Consider the following 22075-nt stretch of genomic DNA (forward strand, 5'->3'; position numbering starts at 1 on the left):
GGTTGTGGCGCACGGGCTTAGTTGCTCCGTGGCATGTGGGATCTTCCCGGACCAGGGATCGAACCCGTGTCCCCTGCATCGGCAGGTGGATTCTTAACGACTGCTCCCCAAGGAAGTCCCCAGTTGTTTGTTTTCTTGATATTGAGCTGTATGAGCTGTTTGTATATTTTGGAAATTAAGCTCTTGTCAGTTGCATTGTTTGCAAATATTTTCTCCCATTCTGTAGGTTGTATTTTTGTTTATGGTTTCCTTTGCTGTGCAAAAGCTTATAAGTTTGATTAGGTCCCATTTGTTTATCTTTGCTTTTATTTCTTTTGCCTTGGGAGACTGACCTAAGAAAACATTGCTACAGTTTATGTCAGAATGTTTTGCCTATGTTCTCTTCTAGGAATTTTATGGTGTCATGTCTTATATTTAAGTCTTTAAGCCATTCTGAGTTTATTTTTGTATATGGTGTGAAGCAGTGTTCTAACTTCATTGATTTATATGTGGCTGTCCAGCTTTCCCAGCATCACTTGCTGAAGAGACTGTCTTTTCTCCATTACGTATTCTTGCATCCTTTGTCAAAGATTAATCGACTCTAGGTATGTGGGTTTATTTCTGGGCTCTCTGTTCTGTTCTGTTGATCCAAATGTCTGTTTTTGTGCCAATATCACACTGTTTTGATTACTGTAGCTTTGTAGTATTGTCTGAAGTCTGGGAGGGTTATGCCTCCAGCTTTGTTTTTTTTTTTCCTCAGGATTTCCTTGGCAATTCTGGATCTTTTGTGGTTCCATATAAATTAGGATTATTTGTTCTAGTTCTGTGAAAAATGTCATGGGTAATTTGATAGGGATCACAATAAATCCATAGATTGCTTTGGGTAGTATGGCCATTTTAACAATATTAATTCTTCCAATCCAAGAGCATGGGATAGCTTTCCATTTCTTTGAATCATCTTCAGTTTCCTTTATTAATGTTTTATAGTTCTCAGCATATAAGTCTTTCACCTCCTTGGTCAGGTTTATTTCCAGGTATTTTTTTTTTGGATGAAATTTTAAAAGGGATTTTTTTTTCACATTCTCTTTCTGATATTTCATTGTTAGTGTAAAGAAATGCAACAGATTTCTGTATGTTAATCTTGCATTCTGCTACCTTGTTGAATTCGTTTATCAGTTCTAATAGTTTTGTGTGGAGTCTTTAGGGTTTTCTCTGTAGAGTTACCATGTCATCTCCATGTTTTACCTCTTCCCTTCCAATTTGGATATCTTTTATTTCTTTTTCTTGTCTAATTGCTGTAGCTAGGACTTCCAATACTATGTTAAATAGAAATGGTCAGAGTGGGCATCCTTGTCTTGTTCCAGATTTTAGCAGGAAGGCTTTCAGCTTTATATGAGTATTATAATGAGTATTATGTTGGCTGTGAGTTTGTCATAAATAGTTTGTATTCTGTTGAGATTTGTTCCCTCTATAACCACTTTGGTGAGAGTTTTTATCATGAATGGATGTTGAATTTTATCAAATGCTTTTTCTGCATCTATTGAGATGATCACGTGGCTTTTGTCTTTTTTTTGGTTGACATGGTGTATCACATTGATTTGTGTCTATTGAGCCATCCTTGCGACCCTAGGATGAATCCGACTTTATCATGGTGCGTGATCACTTTTATGTGTTGTTGGATTCAGTCTGCTAATATTTTGTTGAGGATTTTTGCATCTATTTTCATCAAAGAATTGTCCTGTAATTTTCTTTTTTGTTAGTGTCTTTGTCTGGTTTTGTATCAGGGTGATGGCGGCTTCATAAAATGACTTTGGGAGTGTTCCCTCCTCTTCAATCTTCTGGAAGAGTTTGAGAAGGATCGATATAAGTTCTTCCTTGTATGTTTGGTAGAATTCCCCAGTAAAGCCGTACAGTCCTAGACTATTGTTTGCAGGGAGTTTTTAAAATTACAGATTCTATTTCACTTCTGGTGGTTGGCCTGTTCAATTTCTTCTTGATTCAGTTTTGTGGGTTTTTTTTTTCTGTTTTGTTTTTGTTTTTAATTAACTTATTTATTTATTTACTTATATTTTTAGCTGTGTTGGGTCTTCGTTTCTGTGCGAGGGCCTTCTCTAGTTGTGGCAAGCGGGGGCCACTCTTCATTGTGGTGCATGGGCCTCTCACTGTCGTGGCATCTCTTCTGGCGGAGCACAGGCTCCAGACAGGCACGCTCAGTAGTTGTGGCGCACGGGCCCAGTTGCTCCGTGGCATGTGGGATCTTCCCAGACCAGGGCTCGAACCCGTGTCCCCTGCATTGGCAGGCAGATTCTCAACCACTGCGCCACCAGGGAAGCCCTCTTCTTGATTCAGTTTTGGCAGCCTGTATGTTTCTAGAAACTTACCCATTTCTAGGTTGTCCAATTTGTTGGCATATAATTGTTCATAGTATTCTCTTACTTTTTTTTTTTTTTTTTTTGTATTTCTGCCGTATTGGTCGTTACTTCTCTTTCGTATTTTTTTTATTTGGGTCATTTCTCTCGAAAAGCATGACTTTAAATGAAAATTCAGTATTATCCTTCAATTTAAAGGTTATGGCTTAAATATTAATCAACTACCACACCTCAAATTGGCCACCTTTCTTCCAAGTTCTCTCTCTCTCCCTCCCTCCCTCCCTCCCTCTCTCTCTCTATATATATTTTTTTTTTTTTTTTTTTTTTTTTTGCGGTACGCGGGCCTCTCACTGCTGTGGCCTCTCCCGTTGCGGAGCACAGGCTCTGGACGCACAGGCTCAGCGGCCATGGCTCACGGGCCCAGCCGCTCCTCGGCATGTGGGATCCTCCCGGACCGGGGCACGAACCCATGTCCCCTGCATCGGCAGGCGGACTCTCAACCACTGTGCCACCAGGGAGGCCCCAAGTTCTCTATTATTATGGAGCCATTTGTTCTCTACTTCCTCCCAGTGGTGACCTCCTGGTGATCTTTGATCTTTACCTTCCACATCCACATGCACCTGGTGGACTAGTTTGCTTGCCTCCTTCTCCATGGCATTGTTCAGATGCATGCGTTATTCTTCGTTCCTGTCCTCAAATACCCTGGGCAAAGCCCTGGGTCATGCCTGCTGTTTATAAACGCCTTTCCTTGGAACGCCCGTCTTCTCCTGTCCCTCTCAAAGCATTCTTCCCTGCTTCAATCATGTTGCTCCAAGCTCCCAACCACACGGGCCCATCAATCTTCTGAATCATCTGCAGACTTCGGACGGCAGCCGCAGCTGCCCCATCTCAGGTATGGGACTCATCTCTTCTTTGCCAGCGACTGTCTCTCAAACCTTCTCTCACTCTCATCTTTAGTTTTCTCCTCTGACTCTCTGTGTGTGGAATCCTCCCTTTTCCTGGTCACCTTGTAGCATCAGCTGTCCCTTTCACAGATTGAGGTTTGACATTTTTAAAACGTTTGCTCTGATTGACTTCACAAACTTCTGGCTCATGTCATAATTCTGGAAGCATCCATTCCCGAAGTCCTCTCATATAATTAGTGAGGTGCTTGGGAGCATGGCTCTGGCATCAAATCCAACTGCATTTTAACCCTGGATGTGCAGGACTGTGCTTTGTGCTTACCTATAGGTTTGACTTTGTTCGTAATAGAAAGGTAGGGAAAGTAGGTGTTTGTTGAATTGAATTAAAGGAGAGTTATGGGCCCTCTCGGCTTTATTACCTGGGGCTCTGGACACGGGTTCAGGACCTCCACCCTCCACCTCACTGGCAGGGAATGGTCTTAGCTCAGAATAACCAAGTTCCCTGCTTCCACTGACACCAAATCCCCCTCGAGCGGGACATGGAGAAGGCACTTGATCCCGGAGGCATCTGCTCCTGAGGCTGACTTCATGCTCTGACAGAGCGCTGTCCAGAGGGGCTCCACGTCCACATGTGGATCAGACATCACACAGAAGTAGAGGAAAATAGCTCAGGAGGAAGCTGCCGGCTCTGACGAGGGGACTCAGCCGCTCTCCAAATAGCACCTCCGGAGCTGCCTGCATTCTTGAGACACGATACGTTTTCTTCCAGCGCATCCAGGAATAAACGCAGCTCTCTGTCCAGCCTGTGGGGATTAGTTCTCGCTGGGTGATGGCTGAAAGAACAAGGGCTCCTCCTGTCCCCATAAAGCTGGCTAATAATACACTGGTAAGTCATCTGTGCCCCTGCTGATCAGAGGAGGAATTCCATACCAGCCGAGGGTCCAGTTAGCCCTGAAAGCTGCCTATTTAAGCACCAAGAGGTCTTCTTCTTTAAGATTTCTCTCTCTTTGGATGGAAATCTTTTAAAAGCACACACACATAAATATATGTCCCTTCTCCCTCCTCATATCGATAAAACAAATATCTAATATGATCTACTCAATGTCATCAAGATAACCAGTCGTACTGTGGGTAACACATGGAAACCTTCAGACAGGGAAGAAAACTTCAAATCTACAACGTGCTGTAAACACAGCACTGGGCAGGGTGTGCCTGACATTTTAATATCCTATCAAATAAATGCACATAACTCGTCTGTGAGGCAGCTATATCATCCCCATTTTGCAGATGAGAAAACAGAGGCTCAGAGAAGCTAGGCACAATGCCTGCCGTCACACAGTAAATGAGAGGGCACACCCAGGCCCGTCTGTCTCCAAAGCTCCACAACCCGCAGCTGCTGCTGCACATGCAGTTCTTCCCTCCTACAGATAATTTTCCAGACGGCCGTACTTTTTGATTCCTGGTATCTAGTTTTAAAGCTTTTCTCTGTGGCAGTTATTGTTGTCATTTCTATCCTCAGAGTTTCTTCTGGAGAGTGGAGCTCCCTGCCTAACTCTGACCCTCCTTCTCTGGCCTTGGGCAAGCTTCCTACCCCTCCTGCCTTCCAGCTCCTCCTATGCAAAAGCAGGCTGACCAGCAAACGACCTCTGAGATCCCCCAGCTGAACACCCTATACCTGCAGGAGGAAGAAGGACGACAGGCTGCGTGATTTGGAAAAGCTGGGGTGGAAGGCCGTTGGCATTTCAGAGCTGGGGCTGGGCTCAGGAATGTGACCTGGGGCTGTTTTACAACGAACTCAGAGAAGACCTGTATGGAAAACATCCTTTCAGCTTCCTGGAGGTGGGTATGGATATGGTTATACAGAGAGACGGGTAAACTGGTGACAACAAAAGGTAAAGAGCAAACTGACCCTTTTTCCGTTGCCCACAAAGCCCCTCCCAGCCTTAACTCTAGGTGTTTAAGAAGAAAGTGCCAGCACCTCTCCCTGTCCCGTGGCCACCCTGCTACGTCACTGCCCAAGGTGTGGTCAGGGCCCCTCGCGCTGTCCCTCAGCCCCGTGGGGCTTGCTAACACCTCTGCTCCCACAGGTGACATGTACCTGTCCTGACCAGGCCTCCAAGGAGATGCCTGGCCAGTGGCGCAGAGACGTGGACTGGTGTCACCGGGCAGGACAGGACCTCAGGCAGGCCGCTCCCCTTCAGAACACGAATGCACCCTTCAGGAGGGTCGGGCTCTCTCCTTGGATGAGGAGGGGCTCTAAGGATGGGGGTTTCAGTCCCAGCTGGGGCAAGGAGGTGGCGTGGGGGTGTGTGACAGGCAGCAAGTCCGCAGCAGGCTGCTGGGGCAAGCGAGCGGGTTCCGTACTTCCTGACTCCCCCGCTGGTGGCCACTCACCTGCCTGGCTTCGCAGAGCAGGCACTTCATAAATGTGCGCTTTGATCTAAAATCCCCTAAATGTCAAAAACGATCGAGTCACCGTTTATCCTAGAAACCATTAAGGGTAAAGGCTGCATCTTCCGTTTCTTGTGTACCTTCTTGAAGTGCTTTGCGGGGGGCCAGCATACAGTGGGTGCTTAATTAATGTCCCTGCACCTTGGGGGCCACAGCCCTGCTCCCCGTCCTACCCACACCTCTTCGAGTGGCCTCCGTATCCACGCCTGGTGTGGGTGCGTTGGGAGGGGCAGCTCTTATTCTCCAGTGGGAACTGCTGACACTCTTTAAAATTAATGACCAATTAATGAGGATGCCCGCTGGCCACCTTCCCAAAGATTTGTCAGGAAGAATAGGGGACAAACAAACAGACATAAAGTAGAAGGAGAAGAAGCTTCATTCTTCTCTGGAAGCTTCATTTTTCCAACCCTGACTTAGAAACAACCACACTTGTTAGACAGCCCCCCCCATCACCCCCCGTTTCTCTGCAGGCCATGCCATCCCCCTACCCCCGGCCCAGGCCAGCAGCTGGTCTTTCCTAATTGGTAATGTATCTCAATAACAACAGGTCCTTAAAGCAGCTGTTGCTGTGGATACTGTCTGGCCGGGTAGCTCCCCCATCGTTAATTTACTTGTTGGTCTTACTGGCACTTAAGAAAGGATTAAGTTAATAATGATACTAATGAGATAGAAAGTTACACAGTGAAAGGAGGAGGAGGAAGAGGATCGTCGTTGTTGTTGTTGTTGTTGTTTCTGGCACGAGTTTTACAATCCTCCCTTTTCCCACAGGACAAGATTTCTAAGTACCCGCTGCCCAGGGCTGCACACTGATTTCTGAGCCCGTGGCGCCTGCAGGATGGAGTTAGGCAGGAGGCCCGGCGAGGCTGTCCCATCACACTGAGTGAAGACAGCCCGGCCCCAAGTTCAAAGGAAGGCATCTCAAACTTCCAGCTTTCCCCAATGGGAAAGTGGTTATGGGTCCTGCTCATTTCTATATATACCTCTCCCTTGGCAACGACCAAAAAAAAGTGAGGAAGGAGCTGGTCCTCAGCTTGTGGTGTCGGTCATTCTCTTTCCAAATATAGAGAAGGAATGAGCGGTGGCGTTAGCGGGGGATATAAAAGCCCGCGGGCAGCAGCCCCTCTGTAGCTGCTCTGTGGGTGGAGGACAGTGGCAGCGCCCCTCGCTGGCCCTTTTCCGAGTGCGGCTTGGAGGACGCCACCTGGTTGCGGGCCTGCCTCGCTTTGGTAAGGTTGGTTAGAGGCGGAGCTGGGCCTCGGGCCCAGAGGCCCAGCCTGCTGCCTGCAGCACCCACGTCCTCCGGCCCGCTCTCCCCTCGACGCTCCGTGGGCCACGGCCTGTCGCCGCGGCCTGCGCTTCGCCTCTCTGATCTGTGCAGAGGCCAGTGGGGTCGCCGCCTACCCTGCCCTCACCTTCCCCACCTGCGCTGCGGGCCTGGCGGGTGTCCGTCGGCCACTGAGATTTCTCCCTGTTCACAGAAGACAGGGGGCCTGATCCTGGCTTGGAACCACTGGCCTTTTTCACAGGGATTCTGTCCTTCCTGCCCAGTTCTGAATGGGAGGCACTGCAGACTGAGGAGGGTGCCGTGCTGGGCTGGTAGGAGCCAGGTTTGGGGCGGTTGGGGGCTTTTCCTACCTTCGTGGCTCACCTGTGGGTCACGTCCCGTCTGCTCCTCCAGCTTGTCTCTGGGGTAAGGCTCTTTCTAAGTTATTAGTCCTTTATCCTTATTTGGTTAGTTCATCAGGACCCGATTCAGAACCGACCCAGACACTCCCGTGTCCTGAGCTTGCTTTCTGCGTATTTATTGCAGGTCTGATTTCCCACGACTGCTGTTGTCCGCTGTCCTCCCGTGGGTGTGACCCTCAGGTGAGGAAGCCGGTTGGGTCCCTTGGCTCAGAAGTCTCCAGGGTACCAGTTCCTCCCACCTCCGACGGCCTGGTGGGTGAGAGCCCTGCAGAGCTTAGACCAGGACAGGTTAGGCTAGAGCAGAGCGGAGAAGAGGCAGCACCTGGGGAGATGCTCTGAGTAGATGCTGATGTCACGTGCTGCTTCTGTTCTGAAAACAGAACCGAAGGAAGCAGAAGCCGGTTTCCTCCTGTGAGGAGGTAGCCACCTTGAGCCGAAAAGGTCCCCAAATTCCTCAGCTCTTTGCCATTTAGCGCACTCTCTTTGAAGCATGGCATTTATTTCTGATGGTGTTTATTTTTAAATCTTCCCTCAGCAACACCTGGGTTTTTGCAGAAGAGGAAAGTGAGTCCCGAGAACTGCACCTGCCTCTAGGGTCCCTTCACCCATCCGAGCCCCGGCTAATGGGGGAGCTTGGGTTGTATACGCTCCGTGCCCTTTGCACAGAGTAGCTGCTCAATAAATATGTGTGCATTTGATTTTCCTGGGGGTCGATGGAGGGCAGCCTTGCTCCCGGAGCTCTGCCTTGAAGGGCTCCCTCGGGGGCAGGGCTGGAGCCTGGGGGCAGCAGGGCTCACCTGGTGGGTTCGCCTTCCAGCTGACACCATGAGCAGTGACACCGAAATGGACGTGTTCGGCATAGCCGCTCCCTTCCTCCGGAAGTCAGAAAAGGAGAGGATCGAGGCTCAGAACCAGCCTTTTGATGCCAAAACCTACTGCTTTGTGGTCGACTCGAAGGAAGAATACGCCAAGGGGAAAATTAAGAGTACCCAGGATGGGAAGGTCACGGTGGAAACCGAAGACAACAGGGTAAGCCCCGTCCACACCCTCTGCAGGCCGGCCAGCCTCTGTCTGCTCCCCACGGCTGCCCAGTCTGTGCGTCCGGTCCATACCCGGCCATCTCCAGACGTGGCTCTGGCACCGGAATGCCTCACCTGGCATCACCACCTTAGCGTCCCAGGTGTCCTCGGAGGAAGCAGAGTGAATACTGGCCTCAGGTTGCACGGTGGGAGAACCACGTGGTTGTGGCTGGCCAAAACAATCCATGTTCGGGTGCTTTTGTTAATGTTCGTGTCATTCTAGGTCAGAGGGCACCAGCCCTGTGCATCCCAGGGGTGTGGAGTTGGGAGTCCAACAGTAGGAGGACCTCTGTTAGAACACTCTCCTTTGGTAGCCTAGGTTTCCCCCTAATTCTTCTAGCAATAGCCATCTAACTAAGGAAGTAAGGAAGGCGAGTAAAGGATCCTAGTGGACCACAAGCTCGATGTGACTTAGCAGCCTTCCCGTATCATGAAAGCAATGAGAAGTGTAGCCCACTACATTCTGGCCCAGGTACTGTGGGCATGCTGGGAGGAATTCTGGACTTCACTACTCTCTGGAATCTAGACCAGAAGAATCTGGAAATGTTCTAAGAAAAGTTAAAAAAAAAAAAAAAAAAAAAAGGCCGGGGAGGGGGGGATCCAAAAGAGAAGTGTAAAGGAAATAGCGTCATTGGGTTGGATGTGAAGGAAAAAGGCACTGAAATTGTCCTGTGATGCTTGCAAGCACTGAAGCTCCAGAGGGCAGCTCTCAGTACATTTCAGATGATGGAGTTAAGAACAGGCTTATGAAGCCACAGGGAAACACGGAAGGTAGACCTGATGAAGGACAATCTAAGACGTCTAGACCCTCACAGGGAGGGCTGATGGCACGGACGGTTTAAGTGAATCTCTACTTAAAGGCAGGTTTCCCACCGCCTTGCCCAGAGGCGGGATGGGGAAAATGACCATCTTCAAAGGAGGTCTCAGACAGGAAGGAGGTGAGGGCAGAGCAGGGGAGAGAAAGCTGAGCTCCACGCCCACTATGCCAGGGTCCTCCAGCCCCGCTGGGCACTGGGGCAGGGGGCTTCTCCTCTCGAGGGGAGCACAAAGGCGCCTGCCAGGGCCTGGAACCACCGCTCTGCCTCGTGGTTCCTTCTCCTGGCTTGTAACACTCCAGCCCCAGAAAGGGAGCTGGGCTGGTTCTCTTTCACAAGCAAGGGCCAGAGGGGGTGAACGGGCAAGATGCGGGGTGGGGGCTTGGCAGCTGCTTTCGGAGAGCTCAGAATGCCGGCTAACTCTGGGCACCGGCCTGGAGACCCAAGACCACCGGCCGCCTCTTCGGTACCTGCCTCAGGAACACCAGTGGACCTGCCGTGTTCCCTGAGTAGACAGCAGAAACCCATGAGCTGCTGGAGCTGGGTTTTGGCCCAGCGGGCATCACGGAGCTGAGAGGTTCCCGCTGGCACCCGCGCCTGCATCATCCCCGCATCCACCCACAGAGACCCTCTTCTCATTTCTGTCGTCCTTCCCTCACCTCAGGCCCATCGGAGATGGAAAACAAAAGCCCAAGTAACAGACACAAATCCCATTCCGTCCCCACCTCCGCAAGCCGCCCCCAGCCCCGTCTCCCTCCCTGTCAAACGAGCGTTTTCTCCAGCGCCTGCTTCTTCTGATCTGGGCGTGGGAGACAGATAGCTGCAGGGGCAAAACGCACAGAGAAGCCCAGGTGTGCACTGTACCCCTTCCCTTTCAGACCCTGGTGGTGAAGCCAGAGGACGTGTACGCGATGAACCCCCCCAAGTTCGACCGGATCGAGGACATGGCCATGCTGACGCACCTGAATGAACCGGCCGTGCTGTACAACCTCAAGGACCGCTACACCTCCTGGATGATCTACGTCAGTGCCCGCGTTTGCTGGGTGTCCGGGACCTCTGACGGGGTGGGGTGGGGCTGAGCTGCTTGAGGGGGGATGGGCTCTAGAAGGACTGGTGCTGACTGAGCTGCTCAGCAAGAGGGGGAAGGAAAAGGAGAAAGGGCGACGCGGGTGATGCAAGATGAGAAGGTGAGAGATGAACGGGGCAGGAGGAGAGCAGCTGGAGGGGGGTGGGGCAGGCGAGGTGGGTCCGGGGCTGGGGTCCTGGCGCCGGCACCCACCAGCGGGGGGAGGTCGGTTACAACCCTCTTGAGTCTCAGCTGCCTCATCTATAAAGAGAAGTCGTATCTTGCCTCCTTTACAAGTTTCTTGTAAAGAAAAGTGAAATAACAAAAAGGCAGAGGGTTTTATGTCTACAGGCACACACCCATGTATATATACATATATATTTTTTACGCTCCCCCAGACCTACTCGGGCCTCTTCTGTGTCACCGTCAACCCCTACAAGTGGCTGCCGGTGTACAACCCCGAGGTGGTGGAGGGCTACCGGGGCAAAAAGCGCCAGGAGGCCCCGCCCCACATCTTCTCCATCTCTGACAACGCCTATCAGTTCATGCTCACAGGTAGGTTTCCAAGGAGGAAGCCTGGAGGCGGGTGGAGGGCTCAGGGAAGCTGCCCTGCGATCCTGCACCCGCCCCGTCCGGTGTGCAGCCTCCACACAAAGGACAGGAGGGTAGAGGTGCTTAAAAAAGACGAAAGAGGCCCCATGTTTTAGGGCTTTGCAGGCCCTGGTGAGAAGTTTGGATTTAGTGCAAGCACGGGTCACCTCATACGAAACTGACATTTCTGTGGGCCCAAAACAAAGACTGACAATTTCATATGGTTCAGCCTAATACAGTGAGAAGCCCGTGGCTGGCTGTAAGCGGGGGCTTACAGCCTCTCTGAGCCTCATTCTCCAAGAGGGGTCTCTTCAAGCTCCCACCTAGGACTAAACAGGATATTAGGGAAAGGGAGCTGTGCAGTGAACTCTGACTGCTGGAGACATGGCGGAAAACTGGGAAAAGCTCTTTTTATTTTTATTAAAAATTTTTTTCTTGGACTATAGTTGATTTACAGTGTTGTGTTAGTTTCTGGTGTATAGCAAAGTGATTCGGTTATATATATACATATATTCTTTTTCAGATTCTTTTCCACTATGGTTTATTATAGGGTACTGAATATAGCTCCCTGTGCTCTACAGTAGGACCTTGTTGTTTATTTTATATACAGTCGTTTGCATCTGCTAATCCCAAACTCCTAATTCATCCCTCCCCCACCCCCTTTCCCCTTTGGTAACCATAGGTTTGTTTTCTACCTATGTGAGTCTGTTTCTGTTTTGTACATAAGTTCATTTGTATCACATAATCACACCTAGGTGGTATCATATGTTATTTGTCTTTCTCTGTCTGACTTCTCACTTAGTATGATCATCTCTAGGTCCATCCATGTTGCTGCAAATTACAACATTTCATTCTTTTTTATGGCTGAGTAGTATTCCAGGTGTGTGTGTGTGTGTGTGTGTGTGTGTGTGTGTGTGTGTGTGTACACCACACCTTCTTTACCCATTCTCCCATTCCTCTGTCAATGGACATTTAGGTTGAGGAAGCTCTTTTTATTTTTATTTATTTATTTATTTATTTATTTATTTATTTTTACCCCCCACCACCCCGCCCCGAAGCTCTTTTTATATTGCCATCAACTCTATTTTATTTTTCCCTTTGGCAGATCGTGAAAACCAGTCTATTCTGATCACGTAAGTATCCAAGGTGTAGAGTGTTTTCATAGATGTGGCCCTTTGTCCCCAATGCAGAAGGGGAAGATGCCACTTGCTCTGTTTTGTTAATGAGAAAGTACCGAGAACAAAGTCTGTGATGCAAAGATGTGGGGCTGGGCTTTGGGGAGAGACGGGCAGGAAGGCCTGTGAGGCCTCAGGAAGCTGGAGCTCCCCATCCAGCCCTCTCAGCCGTGCTGTTCTCCCCCGGGGCCCCTGCCTCTCCGAGTGGTCTCACATTTGTTGGGAGGTGTGTGTCTGCTGTGGCTCAGGTGACATCTTAGGGGGCCAATTTACACTCACGGGATTTGTTTCTCTGTCTCTCTTTCGACTGCTCTGAATAGCGGAGAATCTGGGGCAGGAAAGACCGTGAACACCAAAAGGGTCATCCAGTACTTTGCAACAATTGCAGCGACTGGAGACCTCGCCAAGAAGAAGGACTCCAAAATGAAGGTATGGAGAGGAGAAAGGCTTGCCCTGCTTCCACTGCCAACCTCTGTCTTAACTTCAGAACGAGGGGGCACGGGGAGGCGACAGCCCACCTCCGCAAGGAAGGGACAGCGGGCCAGGATTTAAAGTCTCGCAGGACAGCCAGTTCTCCTAGACGACCCAGCGCGTGGTCGATGTCACAGGACCGGGTCCTGTGACTGCCTAGAAAGCAAGCCTCTAAGGCTCCACTAAGAGAAGTCAGTTTGCGAGCAGCTCACATACACCGGAATCACACATACCAACTGGAGAGAACTGTAGTGTCTACTTGCCTTTCAAAACGAATATATTGTAACAGTATGAAATGAACACCGATGACCTAACTACCTGGAGAATCGGGGAGCTGAAGAGTTAAATTAGGAGGCTTAGGGCAAGACACCCAGCTTCAGCCAAACCTAACAGAATGGCAAGAGTGAGGCGTGCTGATGGTCTGGTTGGGCCCCAGGTTGGAAAGCAGGGCAGGGAGGGTCCGGTGACCCGGGGCTGCGGGAGCAAAGGCAGCAGGGGCCGCGGAGCTCACTGTCGCGTGCGGCTCTTCCTGCCCCGACTCCCTGCTCCAGGGGACTCTGGAAGACCAGATCATCAGCGCCAACCCGCTGCTGGAGGCCTTCGGGAACGCCAAGACCGTGAGGAACGACAACTCGTCCCGCTTTGTGAGTCTGCACCGGCTCAAGCTGGGGTCTCCCGAGGCCCACGGTAGGCGAGGGCCCTGCTTCCAGGAGGCTGCAGTCCTGGGGGTGGATGGCGAAAGAAGGAAACAAAGCAACGGGACAGTCTGCGACAAGGATTCCTTGGTAGACAGTGCAGTGAAGAGGGCATGTGGTAGTGTAACTGTGGGCCGGGTCTCCTTTAGACAGGGCTGACAGGGAAGCCCTCTTGGTGGGGGGGGGGGTGCTGGCCTGTGAACCCCAAGATCCACAGGATGAGGACAGGGGACGGGCGGGGTCAAGGGCCCTCAGAGGGTCCGAGGGGCTGCAGCGAGGCAGGCACCATGAGGGGAGGTGGGGAGGGGTGGTAGGGAGGGACCTGGAGCCTCGGAGTCTGTAGGCCAGGAGAAGGGGTTTGGGTTTCATTCAGGAAGCTACTGAGGGATCCCTTAAGAGGGAAGTGATATGGTGTGATTTGCATCTTCAACAGAGTCTCTTACTTTGTTGACTGTCTTGGGGGTGGGGGGGGAGTGGCGTTTGGAGGCAGTGTGGAACGAGGGGTGGAGAAAGGAGACACAGCCAACCGGAAGGAGGAGAGGGAGAGGAGGACGCGCTCCACTTCGAATTACCGGGGCGTAAGGTTCCCGTTCACATTCCCCAGGAGATGGGTAGGAACACCTGGAGTCACGGTACACCTGGTCTCCCTTCCCCCACAGGGCAAGTTCATCCGAATCCATTTTGGTACCACGGGCAAGCTGGCCTCTGCAGATATTGAAACGTGTAAGTAGATCCCTGGGATCACATGACATCTCGGGACATCAGGGGAGCCGTTTGGAAAACAGTCCTGTGTTTGTGTTCCTAGATCTGCTGGAAAAATCAAGAGTAACCTTCCAGCTGAAGGCCGAGAGGAGCTACCACATCTTCTATCAGATTCTTTCCAACAGGAAGCCCGAGCTCATAGGTGAGCACGTCCCCAGAGGGGTTGGTCTGAGGCATTTCGGCTTTTGGGCGAGTGGACCAGAGAGAGTGGTGGGTATGCACAGGTGACTCAGCAACCAGCGGAGGACGCTTGTTTCAGAAATGCGATGCGGCTGTTTTGACAGTGACATGCCAATTTGAAAAACACAATCCAGTGGACAGGAAGAGACTGAGGCACAATTGCCTTCAGCTCTGGTTTATAGAAACTGGCCGAACGACCAAGCATTTAGTGGTCCTCTAGCGCCCCCCTTGTGTTCTGGCACGGAAACAACATTTCACCAAACGCTGTGAGGCCAACGCAAAATCGGATGAACAACCAGCTGGTGGATATCCACCCTGCCCTTTGTCCCGCACCTACCAGGGGCCTCGTGCCCTTCTTTGCTCCCTGGCTGTGTTTGCTCAGCCTTCTGGGCCCCAGCCTGGAAACAGGCTGCAGCTTTTCAACAGGGTTTGGAAAAGACTATGATTCTACCAAATGATCTGTGCTTCCCTCCCCGTGGCTCTGTCCTGGCCCACACTCGGCCAGTTTTCCCGATTAACCTTTCCCAACCGACATGGATCTGCGCCCTCTGCACACAAAGCAAGAGAATTTAAATATTCTCTCTGTGGTTCTTACCCTACATGGCCTGGCAGGCTGCAGAGCCTTCCCTGGACTTTATATTCAGCCACAGCCTGAGTATCGAGAGACTGTTTAAGAGGTTTCTAACTCTACACTCAGCCTGGGCCCCAGCAGCAAAAGTCTCAGCTGAGGACACGGAAGCTGAAAGCCCCTAGTGGATGTTTTCTTTGCATCCATGTGACCTCCTCTAAATGGTCATCGTTGCAGAGCTGCTGCTTATTACAACCAACCCTTATGACTACCCGTTCATCAGCCAGGGTGAGATCCTGGTGGCCAGCATTGACGATGCCGAGGAGCTGCTGGCTACAGATGTAAGCAGGAAGGGGAGAAAGGGGTGGCCGCGGGGCTCCTCCTCCATCACTGGGGTCAACCGGCTGACGTGCTCTCCTCCGATGCCAGAGCGCCATTGACATCCTGGGCTTCACCCCAGAGGAGAAATCTGGACTCTACAAGCTGACAGGCGCTGTGATGCACTACGGGAACATGAAGTTCAAGCAGAAACAGCGGGAAGAGCAGGCAGAGCCGGACGGCACCGAAGGTACCACGTCACCGCGTCGGCCGTGCGCCAGGGCTAGGGGGCGTCCAGCTGAGATCGCTCGGGGCCTCTTTCGAAAGCGCTTACTCCTTCTTCTGCCTAGAGAGGTGAACCTCTTCGGGGCTCAGATGCCCGCAGGCACGGTTACTGCCCCGTCTGCTGAATCACTAGAATGGTCTTGCTTCAGATACAGTAAGGAGTGACCAGGGTTTTCTGGAGCCCAGTGCCGCCTTTTCATAAAATCTATCATATTCTCTGAGTGACTCAGCTCCCACTGGCCATAGGTAAGCAGTTTAGAGACACGGAATGTAAACACACCAAGATGGGCTGAGCCGAGCGTGGAAACATCCGGATGATTTTCAGAGTGGTTCTTCCGCTTTGCCAAGCATCAGGGGTTTCCCTTGTAATCAGCCTTCTTTTCCTGCCAGTGGCTGACAAGACAGCCTATCTGATGGGCCTGAACTCTTCGGACCTCCTGAAAGCTTTGTGCTTCCCCAGAGTGAAAGTTGGGAACGAGTATGTCACCAAGGGCCAGACTGTGGACCAGGTAAGTGGCTGCCGCGGGTTGGGAAAGGACGCAGCACCCGACGGCCGCTGCCTCCAGACCCACTGGCTGGTCCCTCCGCACAGGTGCACCATGCCGTGAACGCCCTCTCCAAATCCGTCTATGAGAAGCTGTTCCTGTGGATGGTCACCCGCATCAACCAGCAGCTGGACACCAAGCTGCCAAGACAGCACTTCATTGGCGTCCTGGACATCGCGGGCTTTGAGATCTTTGAGGTTTGTGTTATACTCGTTTGGCTTTGTGTTGGGGGCTGGTTTTCGTGATCCTACAGGCAAGATGTCAAGGCAGCCCACACGTCATCCACATCACATCTTGGAGGAAAACGAGACGGAGGGTGGATCAGGTAGAAGAGAACGTGGAAGGGTTTGTATTATTTTAAGAGCGAGGAAGGCTTGTGTCAAGTGGAATTTTAAAGACATTCTCAAATGGATAAAAGAAAAAAAAAATCAAATGCAATTACTGACAACAGGGAGAGCCAGAAACAGAGAAGAAGTTGACGATAAGCCAACCATGCGATATTTTACATAAATATCCTACTGGCTCTGGGTTAGGAGCATATAGCCATTCATCAAAGCACATATTTGATGTCTGCCAGGTATAAGACTCGCAGGTGAAAAAAAGATGAGCTTGTAGTTTGTAGAGGACAACCAGAAGTAAGTAAGGCACACAGAAGAGCAGCTACAGATGAGGCAGACCGTGGCCAGCGCCCAGGAGAGGCCCAGACCGCGGACTCAGGAGAAGCATCTTCCAGCTGGAAATCAGAGAAGACTCCAAGGACACGTGATCTCAGCTGAGCCCAAGGATGTGCCCATACCTGAAAGCATAAATGAGCTGGCGAGAGCCCGAGACCATGAGGAGGGAGGCTGATGGGTCTCTGGTTTTGAAAGAAGTCTAACTTTTCACGTGAACATTATGTTTTGGTGTTAGTTCAACAGCCTGGAGCAGCTGTGCATCAACTTCACCAACGAGAAACTGCAACAGTTTTTCAACCACCACATGTTCGTGCTGGAGCAGGAGGAGTACAAGAAGGAGGGCATCGAGTGGACGTTCATCGACTTCGGGATGGACCTGGCCGCCTGCATCGAGCTCATCGAGAAGGTCCGTTTCAAGTTTTAGAAACTATGTTTTGTGAGAACGAAATTATTCATTGCACCTTGTTTAATTCTGTAGACAAAGAAAAATGCTTATATAGAATTGTAACTTTGTGTGGTGGTCTGCTTTCAGCCTATGGGCATCTTCTCCATCCTGGAAGAGGAGTGCATGTTCCCCAAGGCCACAGACACCTCCTTCAAGAACAAGCTGTATGACCAGCACCTGGGCAAGTCCAGCAACTTCCAGAAGCCCAAGGTGGTCAAGGGCAGGGCCGAGGCCCACTTCTCGCTGATCCACTACGCGGGCACCGTGGACTACAGCGTCTCGGGCTGGCTGGAGAAGAACAAGGACCCCCTGAACGAGACGGTGGTCGGCCTGTACCAGAAGTCCTCCATCAGGCTCCTGGCACACCTCTACGCCACCTTCGCCACGGCAGACGGTAAGAGACTCCGCGGGGTGTGCCTTGGACCCGCACTTTTTCACTCCACCCAGCCCACAGGACTGGAACAGCTCTGTGGGTCTGCTAACAGCACATGCCATCTTTCCCTTCTTTCAGCTGCTGAGAGTGGGAAGAAGAAAGTTGCCAAGAAAAAGGGCTCTTCCTTCCAAACCGTTTCTGCCCTTTTCAGGGTAAGAAAGATACACATTTATTGGCTTGTAGTTGGTTTAAGTCATCTCAAAATGCACAACGGAGAGATGCTAAACTTGATTTACTCAAGAACAGTGATGTGGTCTTCGTCTGCTTACTGTCACGTAGGGAGGGTGACTGGCAGATACACAGATGAGGTCTAATAAATGGAGGACCAGAACTGAACTATCACTTTAAACGGCATCAGCTGGCTGTGCTGGCTGGCCTGGGAGGTGAGTCCTCAGGACAAACTTTCCGACTTGCCTGAAGGACGCAAGCAGTAGCATGTCAGGTGCCCAGTGGAGCTGAATACTTCTCTTGAGTTGATTTCAGAGGGCATTTTGTACTTGGTTAGTCTCTGGTGGTTCACTGTGAAGCAAAAGCCTGTTATATCAGTTATTTGCCTACACTTCTAGCCAAAGGATTATTAAGAGAAAGAGTTAAATAATATCTTTATCCTTAGAATTTATGATAAATTTAAAATACATATCTTACTTTTTTGTTACAATATATCTCCGTGTTTGTAAAAGCCTATAGTAGGCGCACTACCAAATTTAATCTTTTTCTTTTAGGAAAACCTGAACAAGCTGATGTCAAATTTAAGAACAACCCACCCTCACTTTGTGCGCTGTATAATTCCCAATGAAACCAAAACCCCAGGTAAGACACCCGCTGGCTCTGAAGGTGGCACTCAGGTTTTAGGAGGTTCTCTGTGAAGCTGACGTTTGTTGCTTCTCTTCTCAGGGGCCATGGAGCACAGCCTTGTCCTGCACCAGCTGCGCTGTAATGGTGTCCTGGAGGGTATCCGCATCTGCAGGAAGGGGTTCCCAAACAGGATTCTCTATGGGGATTTTAAACAAAGGTGTGTAATAAAAGTGTTCTATTTGCTTCTTGAGAAGATGTGTAAATGCTGGAACTTGAGAGGGAGAAATACTGGTACGAAAAGACCCGTTTCAAAAGAACAGCTATGGACTCCATGTAGAATGATTAACCTACCACTCGGCCAAGGTATACAGTTTTCTCCCACATTTTCTCAGGAGCTTATCTGATATACAACACGTCAGAAAAACACCTGGCCTAAGAGTCAGTAGGCCTAGATTCTAGGCCACTGTCTGGCCTGTGACCAAGAGCAAGCTTCCTTCCCTCTCTGGACCTTGGCCTTCTTGCCTCTTGGAAGAGAGGCCTGAACTGGTTTCCAAAGTTCATGTCTTTGCTAATAGTCTACGATGTTTCTGTGTCCACAACGGCAGATACCGAGTGCTGAATGCCAGCGCCATCCCTGAGGGGCAGTTCATCGACAGCAAGAAGGCGTGTGAAAAGCTGCTGGCATCCATCGACGTTGACCACACTCAGTACAAGTTCGGACACACCAAGGTACCGCATCAGCTCTGACAGATGTCGGCCTGTGGCCCCCGTTAGACTTCTCCAGGAAACTGACTCAAGTCACCCTCCTCCCCTCAAGGTGTTCTTCAAGGCTGGCTTGCTGGGAACCCTGGAGGAGATGCGGGACGACCGCCTGGCCAAGCTGATCACCCGGACGCAAGCCGTGTGCAGAGGGTTCCTCATGCGCGTGGAATTCCAGAAGATGGTGCAGAGAAGGTCGAGCGGGGTCTGTGCTCAGACCTGAGCTCTTCGGGAGAAGTGGGGAGTCTCTCTTAGAAAAAAACTGATGTTTTGTTTGTAGGGAGTCCATCTTCTGCATCCAGTACAACATCCGAGCCTTCATGAACGTCAAGCACTGGCCCTGGATGAAACTCTTCTTCAAGATCAAGCCCCTGCTGAAGAGTGCGGAGACGGAGAAGGAGATGGCCACCATGAAGGAAGAGTTCCAGAAAACCAAAGATGAACTCGCCAAGTCAGAGGCAAAAAGGAAGGAAATGGAGGAAAAATTGGTGACTCTAGTACAAGAGAAGAATGACCTGCAGCTCCAAGTACAAGCTGTAGGTGTTTAGGAATTTTTTAAAAACTTTCCTTCTAGATTTGATTATTTAAGAAAACGATTTTTAGTGGGAGTTCTGCTTTTTAGTTGTGATGCTTCATAAAGGACTCCATATATAACAAAATACTGGAATGTCACAAATCTTATCTTTTAACCATTAAAGGAAATCATGTTTTTTTTTTTTTTTAAGGAAAGTGAAAACTTGTTGGATGCAGAGGAAAGGTGTGACCAGCTGATCAAAGCCAAGTTCCAGCTGGAGGCAAAGATCAAGGAGGTGACTGAGAGAGCTGAGGATGAGGAAGAGATCAATGCTGAGCTGACGGCCAAGAAAAGGAAACTGGAGGATGAATGTTCAGAACTGAAGAAGGACATAGATGACCTTGAGCTGACACTGGCCAAGGTTGAGAAGGAGAAACATGCCACAGAGAACAAGGTGGTACACTCTTTGTGGGCCCTTCCAGCTTGATGTGGTCAATGCAAACCCGACTTGATCTCTTCTTATAATTGCCTGTGGCTTCTTCTTAGGTTAAAAACCTTACTGAGGAACTCGCTGGTTTGGATGAAACCATTGCAAAGTTAACCAGGGAGAAGAAAGCCCTCCAAGAGGCCCACCAGCAGACCCTGGATGACCTCCAAGCTGAAGAAGACAAAGTCAACTCTTTGAGCAAAATCAAGAGTAAACTGGAACAGCAGGTGGATGATGTGAGTAAAGGACGCTAATCGGGAGGCCTGGGCTTCAGGGTGGGAAGAGCCCCCGAGAATCCTCTGGTGCGAAGCATTTGTTCTCAAAAGGAAATGGTGCCTTTTGCAGCTGGAAAGCTCCCTAGAACAAGAAAAGAAGCTTCGTGTAGACCTGGAAAGGAACAAAAGGAAGCTCGAGGGAGACCTGAAGCTTGCCCACGAGTCCATATTGGACCTGGAGGACGACAAGCAACAGCTGGACGAAAGGCTCAAGAAGTGCGCCCCGAAACCACCACGTCCACACCTCCAGTCCCCGGGGATTTGGTCTTCACACGTTCTGCATTTCCCTTCACAGGAAGGATTTCGAGTACAGTCAACTGCAAAGCAAAGTGGAAGATGAGCAGACTCTGGGCCTGCAGTTTCAGAAGAAAATCAAAGAGCTACAGGTAGGAGGCACTGGGGACTCTTCTTTCACACGTGGTCACGTACAGTGGGTGGGGGCGTATCTACTGCACGTCATTAGAGCAAAGCGGGCAGGACCGTGGGTCTCCTTTCTGCTAGGCTGACACAGTAGTGAGGAACAGTTTTTCCGTAATTGTAGACAAAGCACATACTTGAAGTATTTCAAGTCCACATGCAGTTGGAATGGACTATATCCTGGGTGGCCGCTGCAGGGGTAATGCCTGTGTCGAGGCAGGAAAAACTCGTGTCAGAGGAAATTCGCAGCATTGGTATCGTTCCGGGAGCAGTCCGAGAGCTGGTTTGTCTAATGGGAGGGGAAACTAGCCTGGTGTTGACACTGGAAGTCGAGTGTCGTGGGACGGCCTGCCCTCACAGGCCCGCATCGAGGAGCTGGAGGAGGAGATCGAGGCAGAGCGGGCCTCCCGCGCCAAAGCAGAGAAGCAGCGCTCGGACCTCTCCCGGGAGCTGGAGGAGATCAGCGAGCGGCTGGAGGAGGCGGGGGGCGTCACATCCACCCAGATAGAGCTCAACAAGAAGCGGGAGGCCGAGTTCCTGAAGCTGCGCCGGGACCTGGAGGAGGCCACCCTGCAGCACGAGGCCACGGCGGCCGCGCTGAGGAAGAAGCACGCGGACAGCGTGGCCGAGCTGGGGGAGCAGATCGACAGCCTGCAGAGGGTCAAGCAGAAGCTGGAGAAGGAGAAGAGCGAGTTCAAGCTGGAGCTCGACGACCTCGGCAGCAACGTGGAGAGCGTGTCCAAGTCCAAGGTGCGGGGTGGGGGGCGCCTCATGCTCAGGTGAGGGGCACCCTGCGTCCTTCCCACCTGAGCACTGACTCAGCTTCCTCCCCCTTCTCAACCCTGCAGGCGAATCTGGAAAAAATCTGCCGCACTCTGGAGGATCAGTTAAGCGAGGCCAGGGGCAAGAACGAGGAAAGTCAGAGAAGCCTGAGCGAACTGGCCACACAGAAGTCACGTCTGCAGACGGAGGCCGGTGAGCGACGGGAAATGGCGGGGGCGGTGCCTCCTGGACACCCACGGGGGCAACTGGTCAGAACGAAAGGCAGGGTTTGTTTGGGGGAGGATTTCTAGGGAAGCAGATTTTCAGGAGAGAGGCAATCAGAGTAACCCACGACAGCGCCATTTAGAACATCCCAAAGGAGGAGGGCACTGAAAGCTCAGTAAGAATGAGAGAGACAGGGACGGGATGAGGAGGGACTCAAAACACCACCCGAGGCTTCCCTGGTGGCGCAGCGGTGGAGAGTCCGCCTGCCGACGCAGGGGACACGGGTTCGTGCCCCGGTCCGGGAAGATCCCACATGCCGCGGAGCGGCTGGGCCCGTGAGCCATGATCGCTG

General features: G+C 51.1%; 1 protein-coding gene across 1 annotated transcript in view; it reads left to right on the forward strand.

Annotated features, from left to right (window-relative positions):
• The first annotated feature begins 6787 nt into the window (after positions 1–6787).
• LOC102977477 (myosin-3) overlaps positions 6788–22075 on the forward strand; it is a 22228-nt gene continuing 6940 nt past the window's right edge. Inside the window, exons 1-28 of the mRNA XM_028498252.2 lie at positions 6788–6927; positions 7512–7567; positions 8205–8416; positions 10160–10303; positions 10746–10902; positions 12044–12071; positions 12434–12542; positions 13136–13228; positions 13939–14002; positions 14085–14183; positions 15027–15130; positions 15219–15357; positions 15783–15901; positions 15985–16134; positions 16847–17017; positions 17144–17450; positions 17568–17641; positions 18212–18299; positions 18384–18501; positions 18890–19013; positions 19102–19238; positions 19324–19579; positions 19769–20011; positions 20104–20280; positions 20390–20535; positions 20615–20705; positions 21097–21486; positions 21585–21711. Of these exons, the coding sequence (XP_028354053.1) occupies positions 8213–8416; positions 10160–10303; positions 10746–10902; positions 12044–12071; positions 12434–12542; positions 13136–13228; positions 13939–14002; positions 14085–14183; positions 15027–15130; positions 15219–15357; positions 15783–15901; positions 15985–16134; positions 16847–17017; positions 17144–17450; positions 17568–17641; positions 18212–18299; positions 18384–18501; positions 18890–19013; positions 19102–19238; positions 19324–19579; positions 19769–20011; positions 20104–20280; positions 20390–20535; positions 20615–20705; positions 21097–21486; positions 21585–21711 (3859 nt within the window). The 5' untranslated portion in view covers positions 6788–6927; positions 7512–7567; positions 8205–8212. The remainder of the gene's footprint in view (positions 6928–7511; positions 7568–8204; positions 8417–10159; positions 10304–10745; positions 10903–12043; positions 12072–12433; positions 12543–13135; positions 13229–13938; positions 14003–14084; positions 14184–15026; positions 15131–15218; positions 15358–15782; positions 15902–15984; positions 16135–16846; positions 17018–17143; positions 17451–17567; positions 17642–18211; positions 18300–18383; positions 18502–18889; positions 19014–19101; positions 19239–19323; positions 19580–19768; positions 20012–20103; positions 20281–20389; positions 20536–20614; positions 20706–21096; positions 21487–21584; positions 21712–22075) is intronic.

This window comes from Physeter macrocephalus, chromosome 14 (assembly GCF_002837175.3).
Source record: "Physeter macrocephalus isolate SW-GA chromosome 14, ASM283717v5, whole genome shotgun sequence".
In the NCBI taxonomy this organism is placed as follows: domain Eukaryota; kingdom Metazoa; phylum Chordata; class Mammalia; order Artiodactyla; family Physeteridae; genus Physeter; species Physeter macrocephalus.